The sequence below is a fragment of the Erinaceus europaeus genome, chromosome 8 (genome assembly GCF_950295315.1).
Source record: "Erinaceus europaeus chromosome 8, mEriEur2.1, whole genome shotgun sequence".
In the NCBI taxonomy this organism is placed as follows: domain Eukaryota; kingdom Metazoa; phylum Chordata; class Mammalia; order Eulipotyphla; family Erinaceidae; genus Erinaceus; species Erinaceus europaeus.
Window position 1 is genome coordinate 18329973 of NC_080169.1, and position 24018 is coordinate 18353990.

At 42.4% G+C, this 24018-nt stretch overlaps 1 protein-coding gene across 3 annotated transcripts in view; it reads left to right on the forward strand.

Annotated features, from left to right (window-relative positions):
• Window positions 1–16189: 16189 nt before the first annotated feature.
• The window catches only part of MATN2 (matrilin 2), a 153666-nt gene continuing 145837 nt past the window's right edge, over window positions 16190–24018 (forward strand). For all 3 annotated transcript variants that reach the window (XM_007532273.3, XM_007532281.3, XM_016192260.2), the window contains exon 1: window positions 16190–16379. In XM_007532273.3, coding sequence (XP_007532335.2) covers window positions 16238–16379 — 142 coding nt within the window. In that variant the 5' untranslated portion in view covers window positions 16190–16237. The remainder of the gene's footprint in view (window positions 16380–24018) is intronic.

Sequence of the window (24018 nt, forward strand, 5' to 3'; positions counted from 1 at the left end):
GATCCTTAAGCTTGTCCTCGTGCTTTGCGCCATCTGCACTTAACGTGCTGCGCTACTGCCTGACTCCCATAAATAAATTCTTCTTTTTTTTTATTTATAAAAAGGAAACACTAAACCATAGGATAAGAAGGGTACAAATCCACAAATTTCCCACCACCAGAACTTCTTATCCTATCTGCTCCCCTGATAGCTTTCCTATTCTTTAACCCTCTGGGCGTATGGACCCAAGGTCATTGTGGGATGCAGAAGGTGGAAGGTCTGGCTTCTGTAATTGCTTCCCTGCTGAACATGGGTGTTGACAGGTCGATCCATACTCCCAGCCTGCCTCTCTCTTTCCCTAGTGGGGCAGGGTTATGGGGAATCGGAGCTCCAGGACACATTGGTGGGGTTGTCTGTCTGGGGAAGTCTGGTTGGCATCATGTTAGCATCTGGAACCTCGTGGCTGAAAAGAGAGTTAACATAAAGCCAAACAAGTTGTTGACTTATCATGAACCTAAAGGCTGGAATAGTGCAGAAGAAGAGTTGGGGTGGGGGTAGGTCTCCATTTTGTAGATAGCTAGTAGGCATATTTTAGGTATATTCCAAAGGACCTGTGGCTATACTAGTTTTTTTTTTTTTTTTTTCCCTGAGCCTTAAATCTGATATACAGGTGGATCCAAGTTATTGTCTGGGGAGATGATATCATGGCTGGAAAAAGGACCAGAAAGCTGGCTCAGGGAAGAGAGTAGCTACCTAATATGGGAAGGGGGTATAAATATTGTTGATTGTAAACCCCATCAATTTGATGTGATCTGGGGCCCATATTCAGCTTAGGAGCCTATGTGACCTCTGCATCCCTGTTCACATTCTGTGGTCATTGAGTAGGAACATTCCAGGCTGCCCCAATATCAGGACCCATCTTCCTCAGGTGTAGCACAGAGTATGTTGTCCAGCCTCCCTTTGGAGGATGGAACATTCTCTACCATTGTTGATCCACCTTAAAGACAAAGTCCTATGGGAGCCCACAAAAGGGTCTATTTTGTTGTTCCTGATAGAGATGACTGGTAACAACGGAGAGAGGGATTTATTCAATGTCTAGGCCCTTCATGTCTGTTTGGGAATCTCAAGACTCCCTGACTAGGGCCCCAGCTGATGGAATGGCCTGATAGTGACTAAAGAGTCATCATTAAAGTATGCCAGTCTCTTGCCCTTTTGCAGTCCTTGCTTTGATAAGGTTAGCTTTGGAGTAAGGGAAGTGTAATAGGAAGTAGGTGAGGAGGGTAGTAGACACTATTTCATTATGAACTTTATACTGACTCACTGCAGACTATTGTGTACTTTTGCTTTCAGATATATATTTTGCCCTAATTTATGGATACATGTGAACATATACTCTCTCTCACAGGACTTGGTCTTTATCTAGGTTTTGGGACTTGTTAGGAAGTGAACCACCTGGAATGAAATTAGAGAATCTATGAAAGGAAAGGTCTCACCTGAGTAATGAGGCTGAAGGGTTGACATTCCATGCCTGACATCTCTGGACAGAGTCTGAAGTGAAGCATGCTGAGGTGGAACTCGTTGCCTTGATTAGGTTGGGATTGGCAGATGCAATATCATTTGGTGTGAATTGAGAGAAGTATGCAGGAAAAAAAAAAGACCCAAGAAGTTGTTGAGGTCACACAGCAAGTTGTAACAAAACCATGGTGTGGGCTCTTGTGAGAGAGTCTATACTGTCAGTTGGCTTGCAGCAGTGCTGTTTAGAAGATATCATAGCTATGAAGTCAAAACAACCTCCTCTCTCTCTCTCCGCTATCCGCCTTTGGGAAAGCTCAGTGAAAAGACTCCTTGTCCATGGAAAGGAGTAAAACTGTTCAAACAAAAGTGAAAGCTGTTGTATTTTTTGAAACACTCTTTCTCTATTCCCAGATGCTTTGTGGGATCTGTTCAGATTGAATTAGTCTCTGTTTCTCAGCACAACAATGCTTCTCATTGCTCATATATGAAAGGAACTACTTCTCAGACGTCACTCCGTTTTCCAGTGACTCCTGCTTTTCAGATATGAACAGCTATAAATGCCAAACTGAGAAACAACGATTAATATGGTTACATGCACTGATTTTCTTTTTCTTGTTTTATTGATTTGCATTAAAACAAAACAAACAAACCACGACAAAAACTCTGCGGACTAGGAGGTGACTTATCAGAAGAGTGGACCCAGAGTCATCTACTAGGACCCGGGTTCAAGCAGCTAACCTCACATGGGCGTGCTTGCAGTAGTTGGATGCTGCATGAGTTGGTGGGGGTGGGCAGTGCTTCAGTGTCTTTCCTTTCTCTGTCTCTTTCTTTCCTCTTCTCTCTTGTTCATCCTCTATCAAGAAGAAAAAGTGGCTGCCAGGAGTAGTGGATTTGTGCAGGCTTTGAGTCCCCAGCAAGAACCCTAGTGGCAAAACAAAACCAAACAAAGAACAAAACACCAAACAAACATACAAATAAACAAACCCCCCAAACTCTCTGATCTGATATTAAGTTATCATATGGTTTATTTTTATTTTATTTGAGAGAGAGAGAGAGAGAAAGAGAGAGACAGAGACTAGAGCATTGCTCAGCTCTGGCTTATAGTGGTGCTGGGAACCTGGGATCTTGCTGGGAGCCTCAGACATGAGAGTCTTTTGTATAACCATTATACTGTTTTCCCAGCCCTACCATTTGGTTTTTATGTTTATACTTGCATTTCACCAAATTCCCTTCTTTTTCTTTTTTTTAATTTTTTTAATTTCTTTACTGGGGATTTAATGTTTTACATTCAACAGTAAATACAATAGTTTGTACATGCATAACATTCCCCAGTTTCCCATATAACAGTACAACCCCCACTAGGTTCTCTGTCATCCTTCTTGGACCTGTATTCTCCCTACCCACCCACCCCCACCCCAGAGTCTTTTACTTTGGTGCAATACACCAATTCCATTTCTACTTGTGTTTTTTTTTTTCCCCACCTTCTGATCTTGTTTTTCAACTTCTGCCTGAGAGTGAGATCAACCCATATTCATCTTTCTGTTTCTGACTTATTACACTTAACATGAATTTTTCAAGGTCCATCCAAGATTGGCTGAAAACAGTGAAGTCACCATTTTTTACAGCTGAGTAGTATTCCATTGTGTATATATACCACAACTTGCTCAGTCACTCATCTGTTGTTGGACACCTGGGTTGCTTCCAGGTTTTGGCTATTACAAATTGTGCTGCTAAGAACATATGTGTACACAGATCTTTTTGGATGGATGTGTTGGGTTCCTTAGGATATATCCCCAGGAGAGGAATTGCAGGGTCATAGGGTAAGTCCATTTCTAGCCTTCAGAGAGTTCTCCAGACTGTTCTCCACAGAGGCTGGACCAATTGACATTCCCACCAACAGTGCAGGAGGGTTCCTTTGACCCCACACCCTCTCCAACATTTGTTGCTGTTACCTTTTCTGATGTATGACAGTCTCACAGGAGTGAAGTGGTATCTCATTGTTGTCTTTATTTGCATTTCTCTGATAATCAGAGACTTGGAGCATTTTTTCATGTGTTTCTAGGCCTTTTGGATCTCTTCTGTGGTGAATATTCTGTCCATGTCCTCCCCCCATTTTTGGATGGGGTTATTTGTTGTCTTGTTGTTGAATTTGGCAAGCTCTTTATATATTCTTCTTATTAGCCTCTTGTCTGATGTATGGCATGTAAAGATCTTCTCCCATTCTGTGAGGGGTCTCTTGGTTTGGGTAGTGGTTTCTTTTGCTGTGAAGAAGCTTTTTAATTTGATGTGTCCCATAGGTTTATACTTGCCTTAGTCTTCTTTGTAATTGGATTTGTTTCATTGAAGATGTCTTTAAAATGTATACAGAAAAGAGTTCTGCCAATATTTTCCTCTAAGTATCTGATAGTTTGTGGTCTAACATCCAAGTCCTTGATCCACTTGGAATTTACTTTTGTATTTGGTGAAATACAGTGATTCAGTTTCATTCTTCTGCATGTTTCACCCCATTGTTTCCAACACCATTTGTTGAAGAGACTCTGCTTTCCCCATTTAATAGTCTGGGGCCCTTTGTCAAAGATTAGATGTCCATAGGTGTGGGGGCTCACTTCTGGGCTCTCAATTCTATTCCACTGGTCAGTGTGTCTATTCGTGTTCCAGTACCAAGCAGTTTTGATGACAATGGCCCTATAATACAATTTGAGATCTGGGAGTGTGATGCCTCCAGTTCTGTTCTTTTTTCTCAAGATTATTTTGGCAATTCTAGGTCTTTTCTGGTTCCAGATAAACACTTATAGCATTTGTTCTATTCTCCTAAAAAAATGTGCTTGGGATCTTGATGGGGATAGCATTAAATTTGTGTATGGCTCTGGGTAGTATATTCATTTTGATGATGTTAATTCTTCCAACCCATGAACATGGAATATCATTCCACTTCTTTGTGTCTTTTTCAATTTCCCTGAGTAGTGACTCATAATTTTCAGTATACAAGTCTTTCACTTCTTTGGTTAGGTTTATTCCTAGATATTTTATTGTTTATGTTGATATAGTAAAAGGAATTGATTTCTGGATTTCAATTTCTTCTAACTTAGTGTTTGCATAGAGGAATACCACTGACTTTTGAATGTTAATTTTGTAGCCTGACACCTTACTGTATTGCCTGATGATTTCCAAAAGCTTCTTGCTGGATTCCTTAGGTTTTTCCATGTATACTATCATGTCACCTGCAAATAGGTAGAGTTTGACTTCTTCTCTGCCAATCTGTATACCTTTAATTCCTTGCTCCTGCCTGATTGCTATGGCAAGAGTTTCCAACACTATGTTGAATAGTAATGGTGATAGTGGGCATCCCTGTCTAGTACCTGATCTGAGTACAAATGCTTCCAGTTTTTCACCATTGAGTATGATGTTGGCTGTAGGTTTGCTATATATAGACTCCACTATCTTCAGGAATTTTCCATCTATTCCCTTTTTTTAGTGTTTTGATCATAAAGGGATGTTGTATTTTGTCAAAGGCTTTCTCTGTATCAATTGATATGACCATGTGGTTTTTGGTCTTGCTTTTGTTGATGTGGTGGATCACTTTGATTGATTTATGTATGTTAAACCAGCCTTGCATGCCTAGGATAAACCCCACTTGGTCATGATGAACAATCTTTTTGATATACTGCTGTATCCGGTTGGCTAGAATTTTGTTCAATATTTTAGCATCTATGTTCATCAGAGATATTTGTCTGCAGTTTTCTTTTTTGGTTGTGTCCCTGTCTGCTTTTGGTATCAGAGTGATGTTGGCTTCATAGAAGCTGGCAGGGAGTACTCCAGTGTCTTCAATCTTCTGGAAGACTTTAAAAAGTAGAGGTATTAGTTCTTCTTTGAAGGTTTTTTAAAAAAAATTTATTTATAAAATGGAGATATTGACAAGACCATAGAATAAGAAGAGTACAGTTTCACACATTTCCCACCACTAGAACTCTGTATTATATCCCCTCCCTTGATAGCTTTCCTATTCTTTATTATTTTTATTTTCTTTTCTCTTTCTTTCGTTCTTTCTTTCTTTCTTTTTGCCTCCAGGTTATTTATGCGGTTTGGTGCCTGTACTACGAATCCATTGCTCCTGGAGCTTATCTTTTCCCCTTTTATTGCCCTTGTTGTTATATTTCATATATATATATATATATATATATATATATATATATATATATATATGTTTTTTTTTTTAAATCAGAGCACTGCTCACCTCTGGCTTATGGTGGTGAAAGGGATTGAACCTGGGACTCTGGAGTCTCAGGCATGAGAGTCTATTTGTATAACCATTATGCTATCTACCCCTGCTCAATAGTCCCAATTCTTTATCCCTTTGAGAATATGGACCCAGGGTCATTATGGGGTGCAGAAGGTCGAAGGTCTGGCTTCTGTAATTGCTTCCCAACTGAACATGGGTTTTAGCAGGTCAATCCATACTCCCAGGAGTATGTTTCTCTCTTTCCACAATGGGGCAGGGATCTGGGGGAGGTAGGGCTCCAGGACACATTGGTGGGTTTGTCTGCCCAGGGTAGTCAGGTTGGCATCATGATATCATCTGGAACCTGGTGGCTGAAAAAAGAGTTCAGATATAAAGCAGAACAAATTGTTGACTAATCATGAACCTAAAGGCATGAATATTGCAGATGAAGGTTTAGGATCTCCATTTTGGAAAAAGCTAGTAGGTCCATTTAGGTATATTCCAAGATGCCCATGACTTTACTAGTTTTGCCTGAGCCTGACATCTAATATGCAGGTGGACCCAGGTTATTGTCTGGGGAGATGGTGTCATAGTTGGAAAAAGGGCTAGAAAGCTGGATCAGGGAAGAGAGTAGCTCCCAAATATGGGAAAAGTGTTTAAATATTGTTAACTGTAAACCCCGTCAGTTTGATCTGGGGCCCATATTCAGCACAGAAGCCTATGTAACCTCTGCATCCCTGTAGGTCTGAGCTCACATTCTGTGGTCATGGCTAGGAACATTCCAGGCTGCACTAATTTCAGGACCCATCTTCCTCGGAAGAGTATGTTGTCCAACCTCCCTTTGGAGAATGGAACATTCCCTTCCATTGTTGATTCACATTGAGGGCCAGGTCCTATAGGGGCCCACACAGTTCCCTTACTTTTTAAAAATAGCTTTTTGGGAAGTATAGCTTATATATAATAGCATTCACAATTTTATTTATTTAATTTTATTATTGGATAGAGACAGAGGAATTGAGAGGGGAGGGAGAGATAGAGAGGGAAAGAGACAGAGAGACAGCTGTAGCTCTACCTCACCACTCATAAAGTTTTCCCCTTGAAGGTGGGTACCAGGGGCTTGAACCTGTGTCCTTGAGCACTATAATGTGTGCGCTTAACCACATGCACCACAGCCTGATTCTAACATGCATTATTTTAAAGTTCTATATTTACTCTCCGTCCCCCTTTTTTTTCTATTTTTAAATAATTTTTAAATATTCATTTAGTTATTTTCCATTTTGTTGCCCTTGTTGTTTTTTATTGTTGTAGTTATTATTGTTGTCGTTCTTGATGTCATTGTTGTTAGATAGTGTCGCTGTCAGCCTGCAACAACGACACGGACACCAGAGTCTTCTTCCTCAATTCCCTTTATTTCCTTCTTATGGCCACTCTAAGTACTTTTCACTGTTACATAGTCAGCCAATGGGCATTAAGCAAGCATACAGCATTCATAGATCATGCAGCCTTCTACCAATCATAAAACAGTTCACGTGTACAGCACGCAGTCTGTTCAGTTGGATTGTCCAACTTCCGCAAAGTTGTTTACCACTTTACTGGTTTAGCCACCACGTGGCCGGCGCCATCTTAGGAGCGTGATGTGCAGTGTCATTATGGCTCCCGACAAGATAGGACGGAGAGAAATGGAGAGAAGAGGGGAAGACAGAGAGGGGGAGAGAAAGATAGACACCTGCAGACCTGCTTCACCACCTGTGAAGCGACTCCCCTGCAGGTGGGGAGCCGGAGCCTGGAGCTGGGATCACTTAACCAGCTGCACTACCGCCCAACTCCCATTAATTTTTTTTTAAAATAATGATTTAAAAACTTACAGAATAACAGGGGTACAATTCCACACCATTCCCACCACCAGAATTCTGTGTCCCAATTCCCTCCATTGGAAACTGCAGTGGTTCTCCCAAGGTCACAGATATGGGTTGACTATTATTTCTCTGTCTGTCTGTCTGTCTATGTATCTATCTATCTATGTATCTATCTATCTATATATCTATCTATCTATCATCTATATTTTTTGCTCATTTTTCCTATGGTTCTGCCTCCTTTTCCATTTTAAGTCATAGTTATACCTATTACTACTTCTGTATGTCTTTCCTTCTTTTTTTTTCTTTTCTCTCTCTGGTTCCTGATGGTGTTCGGTTTCAGAGCTCTTTAATGATCTTCCCCTAACATTTCCCACCTTCCTAGGAGTATGAACCAAAATTGTTTTTGGAGTGCAGAAAGTGGGAGTTCTGGCTTTCATAATTGCTTCTCCACCAGACATGGGCTTTGACAGGTCAATACATACCCCCAGTGTGTTTCTATCTTTCCCTAGTGGGGTAGGGCTCTGGCCCTCTCCCCTTTTTTTGGATAGAGTTAGTGAGGCAGAGAGGTAGAGAGACAGCAAAAGAGACCACAGCTCTGAAATTTCCTTCAGTGCTGTGGGGGCCAGGCTCAAATTTGGGTTGCTCACATGGCAAAGCAATAACCTAAGTGAGCTCTTCTGCCAACTCCTGCCCCACTTTAAAAATATTTCTGTTATGGGGGCCGGACAGTAGCACAGCGGGTTCAGCACACATGGCACAAAGTGCAAGGACCCAAGTAAGGATCTTGGTTTGAGCCCCCGGCTCCCCACCCACAGGGGGTTCGCTTCACAAGCAAGTCTGCAGGTGTCTATCTTTCTCTCCTCCTCTCTGTCTTCCCTTCATCTCTCCATTTCTCTCTGTCCTATCCAACAACAATGATGGGCAACAAAAGGGAAAAAAGTGGCCTCTGGGAGGTGAAGCAGGTCTGCAGGTGTCTGTCTTTCTCTCCTCTCTGTCCTATCTAACAACAACGACAACAATAATAAACAACAAAGACAACAAAAGGGAAAAAAATAACCTCCAGGAGCAGTGGATTCATAGTGTAGGCACCAAGCTCCAGTGATAACCTCTAGAGGCAAAAATAAATAAATAAATAAATAAATTCTGGCCTCCTTGCTTTTACAAAAGACATGTACATTAGTACCTGTTTTTCCTAATGAAAGAAAGCCAAGAGAGATTGTTCACTTTTACTACAAAAGGTGAAAAGTAAGAACCACGTTCAGTGTTAGCTTTGCAGCAGTCACTCTAGAGGCAGCAGCATCTAAAGTACTGAGCTGCTACTTTCCCAGAACTACTTAATCCATGCTGTGTATTTGTCACATCATTCCTGCCTTTACTATATGTGAGTGGGAGCTTAGGTGTGATATGTTATTTTCTTTTTTTTTAAATTTATTTATTTTCTCTTTTTGTTGTCCTTGTTGTTTTCCATTGTTGTTGTAGTTATTTTTGTTATTGATGTTGCCATTGAGGGTTGCAGAAGGTAGAAGGTCTGGCTTCTGTAATTGCTTTCCCGCTGAACATGGGTCGGTCCATACTCCCAGTATGCCTCTCTCTTTCCCTAGTAGGGTGGGGCTCTGGGGAAGCTGAGCTCCAGGACACATTGGTGGGGTCTTCAATCCAGGGAAGCCTGGCCAGCATCCTGGTGGCATCTGGAACCTGGTGATTGAAAAGAGAGTTAACATACGAAGTCAAACAAATTGTTGAGCAATCATGGACCCAAGCTTGGAATAGTGGAGAGGAAGTGTTAGGGGGGTACTCACTGCAAACTCTAGTGTACTTCTGCTTTCAGGTATATATTTTGCAGTAGTTTACGGATACGTGTGAACATAAGCTCTCTCTCACAGAAACTGGTGTATATCTAGGTTATGGGACTTTGTTAGAAAGTGAACTACCTGAGATGAAATTAGAGTGTACTATAAAAGGAAAGGTCTCACCTGAGTAATGAAGCTGAAGGGTTGTCATTCCACACGTGAAGTCTCTGGACACAGTCTGAGGTGAAGCGTGTTGAGGTGGCAATCGTTGCGTTGGTTAGGTTGTGATCGGCGGATGCAATATTATTTGGTATGGATTGGGAGACGCATACAGGAAAGTGGGCCCTATCCAAGGGTTCCAGGACTGGGGGAAGTAGGGGCTCTATAGTGGAGATGTGAGGTTCCTGCTGTCTTAGGGTTCAAAAAGACAATCGATAGTTAATGTTATCATCACATTATTTGGTAATTGGGTTAACTTTGAAAAGTCCTTGTGTTATGGTTTGCTGTACAGTATCCAGTATCTTGTATATAGCTGTGCTATTGGATGCTTCTAATCTACTTGGTCTAGGTTTTTGAGAGAGCCCGCATATCAAATACACAGCCTATATATTAAAAAGATTCAGTTTGTGTTTTGAAAAACTTTGAGACATACAATTGATTTTCCCCCTCTCATATTAATCAACTACTGATTTATATGTCTACATTTTGCTAGGAGTGTACATGAACACCATTCCCACCACCAAAAGACTGTGACCCATCCCTCCCACCCACTCCCACCCCCCACTGGCCCAGGAAGCTGCATGTCTACCCCTCACCACAGGGCTTTTACTTTGGTGCCGCCCTTGTTTTTTATTGTTGTAGTTATTATTGTTGTTGTGACTGATGTCATTGTTAGATAGGACAGAGAGAAATGGTGAGAGGAGGGGGAAGACTGAGAGGGTGAGAGAAAGACAGACACCTGCAGACCTGCTTCACCGCCTGTGAAGCGACTTCCCTGCAGGTGGGGAGCCAGGGTCTTGAACTGGGATCCTTATGCCGGTCCTTGCGCTTCACACCACCTACACTTAACCTGCTGTGCTACCGCCAGACTCCCATTGAGTATAAATCTTTATGGGGATCAGCTTTCATGTCTTTTGGGTATCTAGTATCAGCAAGGTTGTCGGTAGGGAAAAAGAGCATCCCATTTCATGTCAGACTTTGTGAAAACTGTGGTGGTTTTAAGGGAGGGGCCTTGGAAGTAGGTGCTGTGTGATAATACCCCTAAAATCTTATTTACTTATTTACCAGCACACTGCTCAGTTCTGGCATATGGTGGTGTTGGGGATTGAACCTGGACTTTTAGTGTCTCAGGCATGAAAGGCCTTTTACACAACTATAAAGCTATCTCCTCAGCTATTTTATAATTTTTCAAAAGATTTATTTATTAATGAGGGAGATGGGAGAGAGTGAGAATGAGAGAGAGAGAGAACACCAGTGCGTCAGTCTGACCTATGAGACACCAGGAATTGCACTTGGGAGTTCATATGTGTGGGTCCAACACTGGGGATTTCATGGTTGTGAATCCAACAATGTATACACTATGTCAGCTCCCAGGCCTTCTAATTATTATTTTTCAAAAGATTAATTTTGTTTATTTCATAAGAGAGACACAGAACCAGGGCATCACTCTGGTATATGCAATATTATGGATCCAACTTTGTTTGAAATTACAGAATTCTCTCACTGCACCATCTTCCAGACTGCTGAAATTATATAATATTGTAAACCATTATTAAATCAGTAATAAAAAAGATTTTTTAAAAATTCCAGGGCTAGGAAGATAAGCATAATGGTTGTAAAAAAGACTTTCATACTTGAGCCAGAACTGAGTAGTGTTCTGGCAAATTAACAACAACAACAATAATAAAAATTACAAAACCTTAGTTTGCCCAGGACTGAGTGGTTTCTTGGGACAGAGAACCTCAAGTGTTAGTTCTGGGCAAACTGAGACATTTGGCACAGTGTCATTTTATGAGAAGCTGTCAAGTTATTTCCAACGTGACTGCATTATTTTGCATTTTTTAATAGCAGTGACAGGGAGGAAGAAAAAAGTAGAGATGGAGATAAAGCTAGCTAGATAGACAGGAGAGACACTTGTATGACTTGTACTTCACTACTTGTGAAGCTTCCTTCCTGCAGGTAGTGACTAGGGGCTTGAACCCAGTTCCTCAGGCATGGTAATTTGTGCACTGTACTGGTGAGCCATCACCTCGACTCCGTTTTTGCATTCTCATCAGCAAGAGGTAAGGGTTCTAGTTTTTCTGCATCTGTGCCAATTCTTGGGTATGTAAGTCCTTTTATTCAGTGCTGGATAATGCACTGCAAGACTTGTGCATGTGCAGTACTGCCAAGGAAGAGAGGGAGGGAGGCAAGGAGGGAAGAAGGGAAGAGGAGAGAGAGAGAGGGAGAGAGAGAGAGAGACCAAGACTGAGACTATAGCATTTCTTCACCATCAGTGGAGTTCCCTCTTGGACTTTTGTTTGTACTTCCATGTGGTGCTGGGGGCCATACCTAGGATCTCACACAGGGTAAGACATGTGCTCTGTCCACTGAGCTGTCTGTCAGCCCAGTTACTTAATTTCTTTTAAAAAGATTTTATTTTAATTGCTTATATTTTTTAAAGATTTTATTTATTCATGAGAAAGATAGGAGGAGAGAGAAAGAACCAGACATCACTCTGGCACATGTGCTGCCGGGGATCGAACTCGGGACCTCATGCTTGAGAGTCCAAAGCTTTACCACTGCACTACCTTCTGAAAGCTTTACCACTGCTCCACCTCCTGGATCACAAGATTTTATTTATTTATTAATGAGAAAGATAGGAGGAGAGAGGGAAAGAACCAGACATCACCCTGATACATGTGATGCGGGTATTGAACTCAGGACCTCATGCCTGAGAGTCTAATGCTGAACCGGCAGGTCTGGAGTGTTACCTCTCACCAGATACATAAGCTTAGGCAAGTTACCTGGCTTCTCTGAGTTGTTTTTAAGCAATTAAGTAAATTCATACCTTTAAAGTACTTGGGCCAGCACTTGGCACATACTAAGCCTTAAATTAACATTCAATATTTTATATATTATTGTAATGCACAGTGAAAAATGAGCTAGTTCAGTATAGCAAGTGCGAGAACCCGTGGTCTTTGAAGGTTGACAGGCCTAGGCTCATCTCTAGGTTAATTATTCTCCTTTTTCCTCTTGCTCCTCCTCCTCCTTCTCCTCTTCTTCTTCTAGGCTAATTATTCTCCTTCCTCTTCTCCTCCTTTTCCTTTTTCACCAGAGCACTGCTCATCTCTGGCTTAATGTTCATACAGGGGACTGAACCTGAGACTGGAGCCTTAGGCACGAGCGTCTGTTTGCATAATAACCATTATGCTATCTACCCCTGGCCTTCTAGGTTAATTCTTCTGCAGGCTTCAGTTCCGTGTACTGACTCAGTCAATGAAGTAAAATGATTGCACATCCCCATAAGGCTCAGGGCAGTCATACAACATTGAGCAAGTGTCAAGGACAGTATTGAAACTAGGCAGTCCTGTGTCAGAGACCAGGCTCTTCCCAAGAGCACTGTGCTCCTTCTTGTCAATATGAGGTGGGGGAGGAGTGTGGGAGGAGAGGACCTTACTGATGTCAGTCAGACAGGAATTCTTTTTTTTTTTTTTTTTGCCTCCAGGGTTAATCGCTGGGACTTGGTGCCTGCACTACAAATCCACTGCTCCTGGAGGCTGTTTTTTTCCCTTTTCTTGCCCTTGTTGTTTATCTTTGTTGTTATTATTATTGTTATTGCTGTCATTGTTGTTGGATAGGACAGAGAAATATCAAGAAAGGAGGGGAAGACAGAGGGGAAGAGAAAGATAGACACCTGCAGACCTACTTCACCACTTGTGACGTGAACCCCCGCCCCCCCGCAGGTGGGGAGCCAGGGGCTTGAACTGGGATCATTATGCTGGTCTTTGCGCTTCGCATCATGTGCACTTAACCTGCTGAGCTGCCACCCAGCCCCCCAGACAAGAATTCTTTTAAAAAATATTTTTAAATATTTATTTATTCTCTTATGTTGCCCTTGTTTTATTGTTGTAGTTATTATTGTTGTTATTGATGTTGTTGCATAGGACAGAGAGAAATGGAGAGAGGAGGGGAAGACAGAGAGGGGGAGAGAAAGATAGACACCTGTAGACCTGCTTCACTGCTTGTTAAGCGACTCCCCTGCAGGTGGGGAGCCGGGGGGCTCTAACTGGGATCCTTACTCTGGTCCTTGTGCTTTGGGCCATGTGCCCTTAACCCGCTGTGCTACCGCCCGACTCCCCAGACAAGAATTCTTTAGGAAGTTTGTACATTTAGTGACTGGGCAGCAGTCCTGAGGATGAGAAATTAACTTGAATAAATGAGGCACTGTTGCCCTTGCCAGTGATGTACTGGTAATGAGTTTGTCAAGACTTTTTAGTAGTTTAGTGTCATCTCTGTGTCATTTATGACATTCAAATACATCTTGAAATGCTTATTCAGTGGCGGACTGTATATTGTACTGCAATAAAAATAGAGGAGGGCCCAGATGGTGATGTACCTGGTTGAACGCACATGTTACAATGCACCAGGACCCAGGTTCAAGGCCCTGGTCCCCACCTGCAGGGGAAAACTTTGTGAGTGGTGAAGCAGTGCTGCAGGTGTCTCTCTGTCTCTCTCTCCCTTCCTATTATCCCCTTCCTTCTCAATTTCTGGCTGTCTCTATCCAATAAATAAATAAATATAATACAAATTTTAAAATAGAAGAAATAAATTTTACTGGAGGTGGAAATAAAGTACAAACATGTAGACAAAAAGCATTAGTATAGTGTACCCCAGCTGATTGTGGGAATGAGACTAAACAGAGAAGAAATTTTTAAAAAATTTATTTGTTTCCATTTTGTTGCCCTTGTTGTTTATTGTTGTTGTTGTTATTGATGTTATTGTTGTTGGATAGGACAGAGAGAAATTGAGAGAAGAGGAGAAGACAGAGTGGGGAGAGAAAGACCTGCAGACCTGCTTTACCGCCTGTGAAGTGACCCCCTTGCAGGTGGGGAGCTGGGGACTTGAACCAGGATCCTGATGCCGGTCCTTGCACTTTGCGTCATGTGCACTTAACCCGCTGCACCACCTCCCAGCTCCCAGAGGAGAAATTTTTAAAAAACATTTTATTTATTTTATTTGTGTGTGTGTGTGTGTGTGTGTGTGTGTGAGAGAGAGAGAGAGAGAGAGAGAGCCAGACATTACTCTGGTACGTGTGCTACTGGGTCTTGAGCTCAGGACCTCATGCTTGAGGTCAATGCTTGTATCCATTGTGTCACCTCCTAAACCATGGAGAGATTTTTTTTCCAAATATTTTATTTACTTATTAATGAGAATGATAGATAGGAGAAGAGAGAGAGAGGAAGAACCAGACATCACACTGGTACATGTGCTGCCGGGGGTTGAACTCGGGACCTCATGCTTTGCTTGAGAGTTCAGCGTTTTATCCATTGCGCCATCTCTGGATCACAGGAGAGGAGATTCTTCTTCTTCTTCTTCTTCTTTTTTTTTTTTTCATAAAAAGGAAACTGACAAAACCATAGGATAAGAGGGTTACAACCCCACACAATTCCCACCACCAAATCTCCATATCCCATAACCTCCCCTGATAGCTTTCCTATTCTTTATCCCTCTGGGAGTATGGACCCAAGGTCATTGTGGGACGTAGAAGGTGGAAGGTCTGGCTTTTGTAATTGCTTCCCCGCTGAACATGGGAGTTGACAGGTCGATCCATACTCCCAGCCTGAGGAGAGGAGATTCTTTTTTTAAAAAAATATTTATTTATTTATTTATTTATTTATTTATTCCCTTTTGTTGCCCTTGTTTTATTGTTGTGGTTATTATTATTGTTGTTATTGATGTTGTCATTGTTGGATAGGACAGAGAGAAATGGAGAGAGGAGGGGAAGACAGAGAGGGGGAGAGAAAGAGAGATACCTGCAGACCTGCTTCACCACCTGTGAAGCGACTCCCCTACAGGTGGGGACCCCGGGGCTCGAACCGGGATCCTTACACTGGTCCTCTGCGCTACTGCCTGACTCCCCGGAGAGGAGATTCTTTAAGCTAAGTTGCTGCCCTGCCAGTTTTTGATGACCAACGATCTCTGATGATACACACTCATCAGACAGCTAGTTGAAACTCTGATCAGTCACAAATTGTCTCTAAGACTTTGGGAGAATTATGGTGTCTATTGGTGGATGAGTGGTTTATAGAAATTTGGTGGTGGGTATGAGGTGGAGCAGTGTGAATCATTGTTAAATCACTAATACATAAAATAGGGGAAAGACAAAACAAACCAACAACTGAGTAGATCATTAAGTGACCTATATTATATTCTAATGTGTCTGTATTAGTGTGTGCTGTTCAAGCTTACTAGACTGAAGGGATTGTTTTACTTGGGATCCTTAGATATGATTTTCCCCTTTTCAGATCCAAGAAGCAGAATGTGTCTGTGAATAATCAATACTAAATGTGATTGAGAAGACACTTCAGCATAGCTTCTTTCCTCCTTAAGTTTTCTGTACAGTCTTGTAGTGAGCAAGTCACGAAAAATTCCAACTATGCACACCCTGCTCAGAGTTTCCAAGAAGAACCTACAGGATGTGGAGGGAGGGGGTTCCTTAGTGCTTGAGGGTCAAACACACAAATGGCATGTTAAGTACTTAGCAGCAAGTCTGAAAGAGGGGAGAGTGTGTTGGGGGGGCCACAGCTCCCAGACTTCAGGGGGACCTGGAAGTCAAACCCTGCTGATTTCTCCTGTTGTGTTTTTCGCAGCCTCTTCCCCTCTTCCTCTTCCTGAAGATGGAAAAGATGCTGGTGGGCTGTTTCCTGCTGATCCTTGGGCAGGTGGTCCTTCTTCCTGCTGAGGCCAGAAAGCGACTTCCTGCCAGGTCCACGCCCAGAGGGAGACCCACTCGGACCCACCCGCAGATGGGCCTTCTGGGTGAGTGATGGGAGCTCCGCCTATGGAAGGGTGATCCTCTAGGACCTCACACACCAGCTGGGGTAGTTCTGCTGGGCCTAAATCATCTGTATGTGCTGGTGGAAATGGAATTGTGCTGGTGATGAGAACAGCCCACACTGAGGATGTTGTTGTCCACAGGATTTCAGTTCTTCTTCTTCTAGCGTTTGCCCTTCTTCCATAGCCAGTCAACAGCATCAGGTTGAAAGCTGTCAGGAGCTCCTTGTTGCTGGCTTTGAAAGTGACTGGGATCCATGTGGATTCAGTCGGCTAGGAAGGATCGTCAGTTTCCTCAGTATGAAATGGTGTTGGGCATTAAGCCAGCCCCCCTGCTCCATCCTGCATTGCTGATAGTATGGCCTATTTACATAGTCATTGTTTTGCCTGAAAGATCCCCACCCATCCAATTGATCTATCTTCTTTCTACCTTGAGACCTGCCCTGCCTGCAGGGTAACATTAATCCCACCAGTTAAAACCATTGCAACAGTTGCTAAGGAAGCTTCCACCTTTCCTAGCCATTTCTGTTTCTGACTTGCCACTTCCGGTTTTATCCTATAAAAGCCACTTCTGTTCTGGTTTCTCTCTCTTCTGCGTCCTGACCTAGAAGAGGTCAGGTGTGCAGACTGGGACTTGGACGCAGGCCACTGTGGTATTGGCTCCATGTGGCTTAACCCGCTGCACTCATCCGACTCTGGGGCTCGCACATGAATAAAGATTTGTATTGCTATTGCCACGAGCTTGGTTCCTGGATCCTCTCTCCTGCCACAACGCTAGCCCGGCAAAATGGAACGTCTTTTTCTCTCCAGAGCACTGCTCAGCTCTGGTTTAAGGTATAGTACTGGGATTGAGTCTAGGATCTCAGAGCCTCAGGTATAAAAGTCTTTTTTATAAGCACTATGCTATCTCCTAGATGCAAACCTCTTACTTAAAAAAAAAAAATCAGTAAATAAACAATTTTTAAAAAGGGTTTAGGGAATCACAGAATGGTAAAATAGACTTTTATTTCAGGTCTCAGCACCTGAGCAGAGCTCTGGCCAAAGAAATAAAATAAAATAAAAATAAAATATCTTCTATTTCAAAGCTGTCCACTGATTCCCAGGCGTATGACTTTTTCTCAATATCCAAGGACAAGAGTTTCCATCTGTAAAGGGTCTTGATGGACTTATGTGGACAAAGGTGTGATGAGATTCTTTTTTCCTGGTATTTTTTTTCCAGTAAATACTTCCCTGCAAGGTAGTAGTTGCTAGCTGAACGATGATAGTAGAAATGGAAAATGTCGTAGTCAGGGACGTGGCTCAGTAATAAAGCTTTGGACTTTCAAGCATGAGGTCCTGAGTTTGATTCCCAGCAGCACATGTGCCACAGCGATGCCTGGTTCTTTCTCTCTCCTCCTATCTTTCTCATAAATAAACAAAATCTTAAAAAAAAAAGAAATGGAAAACGTCAGAGACCTTTTATTCTGAATGTGTTTTCTTTCTTTCTTATTATTTTTTAAAATTACCTTTAGTTATTTATTGGAGAAAGCCAGAAATCAAGAGGAAAAAGGGAGGGAGAGAGGGAGGGACACGGAAAGACACCTGCAGACTTGCTTCACCCCTTGTGAAGCTTTCCCCCTGCAGGTGGGGACCAGGGATTTGAACTGGCTCTTTGTGCGTTGTAACATGTGCACTCAATTAGGTGTGCCACTACCTGGCCCCCTGAATATGTTTTCTTGAGGTAATTTTTTTTTCTTTTCTAAACAACAACAACAACAACAAAAAACTATGAAAACACACAGAATATAGATAACCCCTATTCTGGATTTGGATTCTGGCAAGTCCAGGTATGTGGGGTAAAAGGCAAGTTGGGAAGAAATGGCTTTCTACATAGACCTGGGCTTAAGTCCTGCTTCTGGTACTTATCAGATGTATTTTGTTAAGCAAAATGATCTCTTTGAGATTCATTTTCCTCATTCATGAGATGGGAATCTTAATGTCAGTCTTTTAATTTTATTTTCATTTATTATCTTTATTCACTTACTAGATAAAGACAGCCAGAAACCGAGAGGGAAATAGAAAGGAAGAGAGAGAGAGAGAGAGACACTTGCAGTCCTGCTTCACTACTCGCAAAGCTTTCCCCCTGCAGGTGGGGACCGGGGGCTTGAACCTGCGTCCTTGTGCACTGTAGCATGTGCGTTCAACCAGGTGTGCCACCATCTGGGTCCATTCATGCCAGTCTTAAAATGTTGATTTGAGGAGTAAATGAAGTAATACATGTAAATTGTTGGCATGAGATAAATGATAGTTTCTCCACAACTATTCTATTTAGTTCTCATATTTTTATTCTTTTATTTATTTTACTTTAAGGAAAGAGAGATGCAGAGAGAAAGATACACACACACACAGAGAGAGAGAGAGAGAGAGAGAGAGACCAGAGCACTGCTCAGCTTTGGCATATGATGGTGTGGGGGATTGAACCTGGGTCTTTAGAGCTTCAGACATAAAAGGCTTTTTGTGTAACCATTGTGCTATCTCCTCTGCCCCTGTAAGTTGTTCTTACTTATGTTAGCCAGCCATTCAAATCTACCCCATTCTGAAAAATCACCGAGAGAACTGCTTGATGGCCACTCAGCACCCAAAATACACCCAAAGAGCTCTGTTTTGAGAGATCAGAATCTTTACTGATATTAACCCAAACGATGACCTGAAAGCACAGGGCTTTTCTTGTCTTTATTCTTCCAAGAACCCTTATTTTCACAGTGCTGTACACTTAAGACTTCTGTATATATGAAAATCACGGAGGAATAGTATGTTGAGTACACATCCAGTTGAATGTACATGTTACGGTGTATAAGGCCCTAAAGTTCAAGCCCGCAGTCCCCACCCGCAGGAGGGGTGTGGCACTATGTAAATTGATGTAAATTAGATGTTACTAGAATGATACCTCTGTCTGTCCTTAGGTCAGTTGGTTTTGCCTATCTATCTATCTATCTATCTATCTATCTATCTATCTATCTATCTCTGAAGAAATCAGTGATTGCAGTTGGTTTCAGAATGAATCACAACCCACAGCCAGAATAATGCGTTCCTCTGGGCTCTAAATCTCATCTACCACATACTTTTCCTTAGTTGTCAGCATTCTCTCTTTCTTTTAAATTTATTGATTGATTGATTGGATAGACAGCCAGAAATTGAGAAGGTAGGAGGAGATAGAGAGGGAAAGAGAGAGACACCTGCAGCTCTGCTTCATCGCTCACAAAGCTTTCCTTCAGCAGATGGGAACCGGGGGCTCGAACCCAGGTCCTTGTGCATTGTATCATGTGCGCTCTACCAGGTGTGCCACCACCCAGCCCTGTTGTCAGCATTCTCTGCCCTCCTCTTTCACCCTAAACTCAGACTGAGAAGTAGAAAACTCTTGCTTTCTTTTTAAAAACATTTTAAAAATTTATTAAAAAAAGGAGACATTAACAAAACCGTAACATAAGAGGGGTACAACTCCACACAATCCCCACCACCAGAACTCTGTATTCCATCCCCTCCCCTGATAGCTCTCCCACTCTTTAGCCCTCTGGGAGTATAGAACCAGGGTCATTGGGGGATGCAGAAGGTGGAAGGTCTGGCTTCTGTAATTGATTCCCAGCTGAACATGGGCGTTGACTGGCCGATCAAACTCTTGCTTTCTGAGTGATAGAAACTTTTTGCCAAAATCACCAACTGGTCTTCCAGGTCTCTCTCTCTTTAAAAAATATTTCTTTATTTTGATAGGGGAGAAATTGAGAGATGAAGAGGAAATAGAGAAAAAGAGAGACACCTGCAGCACTGCTTCAGTGCTTGTGAAGATTCTCCCCTGCAAGTGGTGACTGGGTGGGGGGCGGCGGGCTTGAACTGAGTTCCTGTTAATGGTAATGTGCATTTAAGCAGGTGCTTCACTGTCCAGCAGTGCTTTTCTCTTATTCCTCTTTTTGACAGAGAATGTGTCAGGTCAAAGAGGAGAGGTCACAGCTTATCTTCCCACCCTAGGGAGTAGCTAGGGATTGTTCCAGCCCTGTTGGTCACTTCTCAGACTCAGGGAAGTGGATGAATGAGAATCGTGAAACCCGAAAGCAAATACCTTAACTTTGGTCTGGATCTTCAAGCCCAGCTTGCTTTTGGTCTAACACTGAGAGGGAACAAAGGTGGAGTTCTACCATATTTTTCGTCCTTGCTTTTATCACACGATTCTTTCTTTCATTGTTAGATTACTGTGTCTAGTATTTTCTTGGTATTTGCTTTTCCTGCCTTTTTATCTATGTGCAGAACATTGTCAAGGCCACATCTTACTTTTCAGCAGCAAATTATTTTGGCTGTGTGTAAGATATTTCCACCATGTAATGTGGTACACTGGCTACTTGCTTGCAAGGGCGTCTCTGAGAATGTACAGACCAGATTGTTTCTATTTCTTTTTCCTTTCCTTTCCTTTCTTCTTTCTTCTTTCTTTCCTCCTCTCTCTCTCTCTCTTTTTCTTTCTTTCTTTTTTTCTTTCTTTCTTTCTATCCAGAGTTATTGTTGGGGCTCAGTGCCAACACCATGAATCCACTGCTCCCAACAGCCATTTTTTCCATTAATTGGCTAGGACAGAGAGAAATTGAGAGATGAGGGGGAAATAGAGAGGAAGAGAGAAAGAGAGACACCTGTAGACCTGCCTCATCATTTGTGAAGCTTCCCCCCTACAGGTGGGGAGCAGGGGCTCAAACCAGGATCCTTGCGCTTAGTACTGTGCTTTTTATGTTAATTTTCATTTGCATTTTCAGGTTTCTTTACAAGGAATGTTTATATTATATGCCTAAATTCAAACAAGAATCCTAAGTAAAAATTCCAGTCAATTAAAACAATGTAATCATGTACTTATTTGTCCCTTCTATGGGTGTCTGCCAGTCTGTGATGTGTGTCACTGGGGCAGAAGGAGAGGGGTACTTATATTCTACTTCATTCGTTCATCTGGAACTTTTCTGTGTCTGATGTGGGAACTTTCAGATGAAAAATTATCATCAGGAAATGCACTGTAGTGGGGAAGATACACGTGTAAAAGAGACATTGATTTGGTGCAATTGGTGTGTAACAGTTGAGGCAAAGCTAAGTACGACTGGGGGGTCAGGCGGTAGTGTAGCAGGTTAAGTGCATGTGGTGCAAAGTGCAGGGACCAGCGTAAGGATCCCAGTTCGAGCCCCCTGCAGGGAAGCCGCTTCACAGGTGGTGAAGCAGGTCTGCAGGTGTCTATCTTTCTCTCCCCCTCTCTGTCTTCCCTTCCTCTCTCGATTTCTCTCTGTCCTATCCAACAATGAACAACATCAACAATGACAATAATAACTACAACAAGGCTACAACAAGAGCAACAAAAGGGGAAAAAATGGCCTTTAGGAGAGGTGGATTCATGATGCAGGCACTTCTTCTTCTTCTAGCGTTTGCCCTTCTTCCGTAGCCAGTCAACAGCGTCAGGTTGAGCCTGATGTAAAGTTTCGAGACCTCCTTTGAATCTGGAGAGGTGGCAGTCGTTGACTATGTGGGTCATAGTCTGTCTGGAGCCGCAGGGGCAGTTCGGGTCGTCTCTGGCTCCCCAGCGATGGAACATAGTGGCGCACTGGCCATGGCCCGTTCGATAGCGATTGAGGAGGGCCCAATCATAACGTGCTAGGTCAAAGCCGGGTTGACGCTTGCAGGGGTCTGTGATGAGGTGTTTGTTCTTTGCCTCAGCTGACTGCCAGCTCTGTTTCCAAGAGACTGGAACAGAGAAGTTCAGTGTAGGCATAGGGGACCAGATTGGGTGACGAGACGTCAAGCGTTGGACAGGGTGGGCGAAGATATCCGCGTATATTGGCAGGTCCGGTCGAGCATAGACGTGGGAAATGAACTTAGATGATGCCGCATCCCGACGAATATCTGGCGGGGTGATGTTGCTAAGAACTGGCAGCCATGAAACCGGGGTGGAACGGATAGTTCCAGAAATTATCCTCATGGAGGAATATAAGTTGGAATTATGACCAAGTGGACATGGGGGCTACGGAACCATACTGGGGCACAGTATTCTGCAGTGGAATAGCATAATGCCAGAGATGATGATCGTAGTGTGGAAGCGCTCGTGCCCCATGAGGAGCTGGCCAGTCTTGCAATGATGTTATTCAGGCACTAAGCCCCAGCAATAACCCTGGAGGCAAAAACAAAAAGATAAATACAACTGAACTTGGCCTGTGGTAGGTTCAATACAAGGTGGTAAATCTCAAAAAAAAAAATTCTTTTTCGAGACCTTTTAGGGCTTGAAACATATTGAGAATCCAAAGAAACATTTGCTTATGTGGATTAGATTTACTGAGATTTACTGGATCAGAAACTGATACAGAAAAAAAAGAAAAAAACCCTTTAGAGTAGTTACCTATTATTAATTATAATATTTTTATTCATCTAAAATTATAACAATAAACCCAGAACATAACACTTTATGCAAATTGAACATTTATTATAAGCTTAAGAAAAATTAGTGAGAAGAATGGCAACTTTTGACATTTTTTTTGCAAATCTGTTTAATGTCTGGCTTAATGAAAGACAGCTGGATCCTCATTTTTTATCCATTGAGTCTGTCATGCAATGTTATTTTGGTTGGACTGCATAAAGAAAACTATCTCACACAGGGAGTTGAAAAAAAGCGGATTACTTTAGTAGTCTTTTCATGTAATTGTGACTGTTCTTTGATATCCATAACTTGACAAATGATAATTTATTAAAGATTAATTGCAAGAAGGAATCAAAAAACAACAGTAAATTTGTCATACTCTAGATTTCCATGAGAGAACATAAAAGACAACATTGTGAAAGTGATCCCGACCTCCTGGGTCTAAGGAACTTCTGGGAGTTCTCAAACCAGTTTTTTTTTTTTTTTTTTTTTTTTGTGGGAGGGAAACTAAGCTGATTGAAGAAAGTGCTTCCACAGCAGGCCATAGCTCCAGGGCTGAGTAGGCAGTAGGGTGGGTGAGCAGACAGGAAGTTGGCACCTGGTTTTGCCATGTTGAGGGTGATGGCATTTCTGGTTCATCTGACCTGGGACCAAGCTGGAGGATGTAGAAACAAACTTACCATGATCTCAGGATCCTGAGGGTTAGGGTTTCAAGCAGGTGGTTACGTAGGATAGTAAGCAGGCCACAGTGGTGATGATGGATGGCTTCCTTCCATCTACTATGATATCTTTTTTTTTTTTATTAAATTTTTTATTTATAAAAAGGAAGCATTGACTAAACCATAGGATAAGAGGGGTACAACTCCACACAATTCCCACCACCAGAACTCTGTATCCCTTCCCCTCCCCTGATAGCTTTCCTATTCTTTAACCCTCTGAGAGTATGGACCCACGGTCATTCTGGGTTGCAGAAGGTAGAAGGTCTGGCTTCTGTAATTGCTTCCCTGCTGAACATGGGTGTTGACAGGTCAATCCATACTCCCAACCTGTCTCTCTCTTTGCCTAGTGGAGAAGGGCTCTGGGGAAGCGGAGCTCCAGGACACATTGGTGGGGTTGTCTGTCCGGGGAAGTCTGATCGGCATCATGCTAGCGTCTTGAGCCTCGTGGTTGAAAAGAGAGTTAACATACAAAGCCAAACAAATTGTTGACCAATCATGG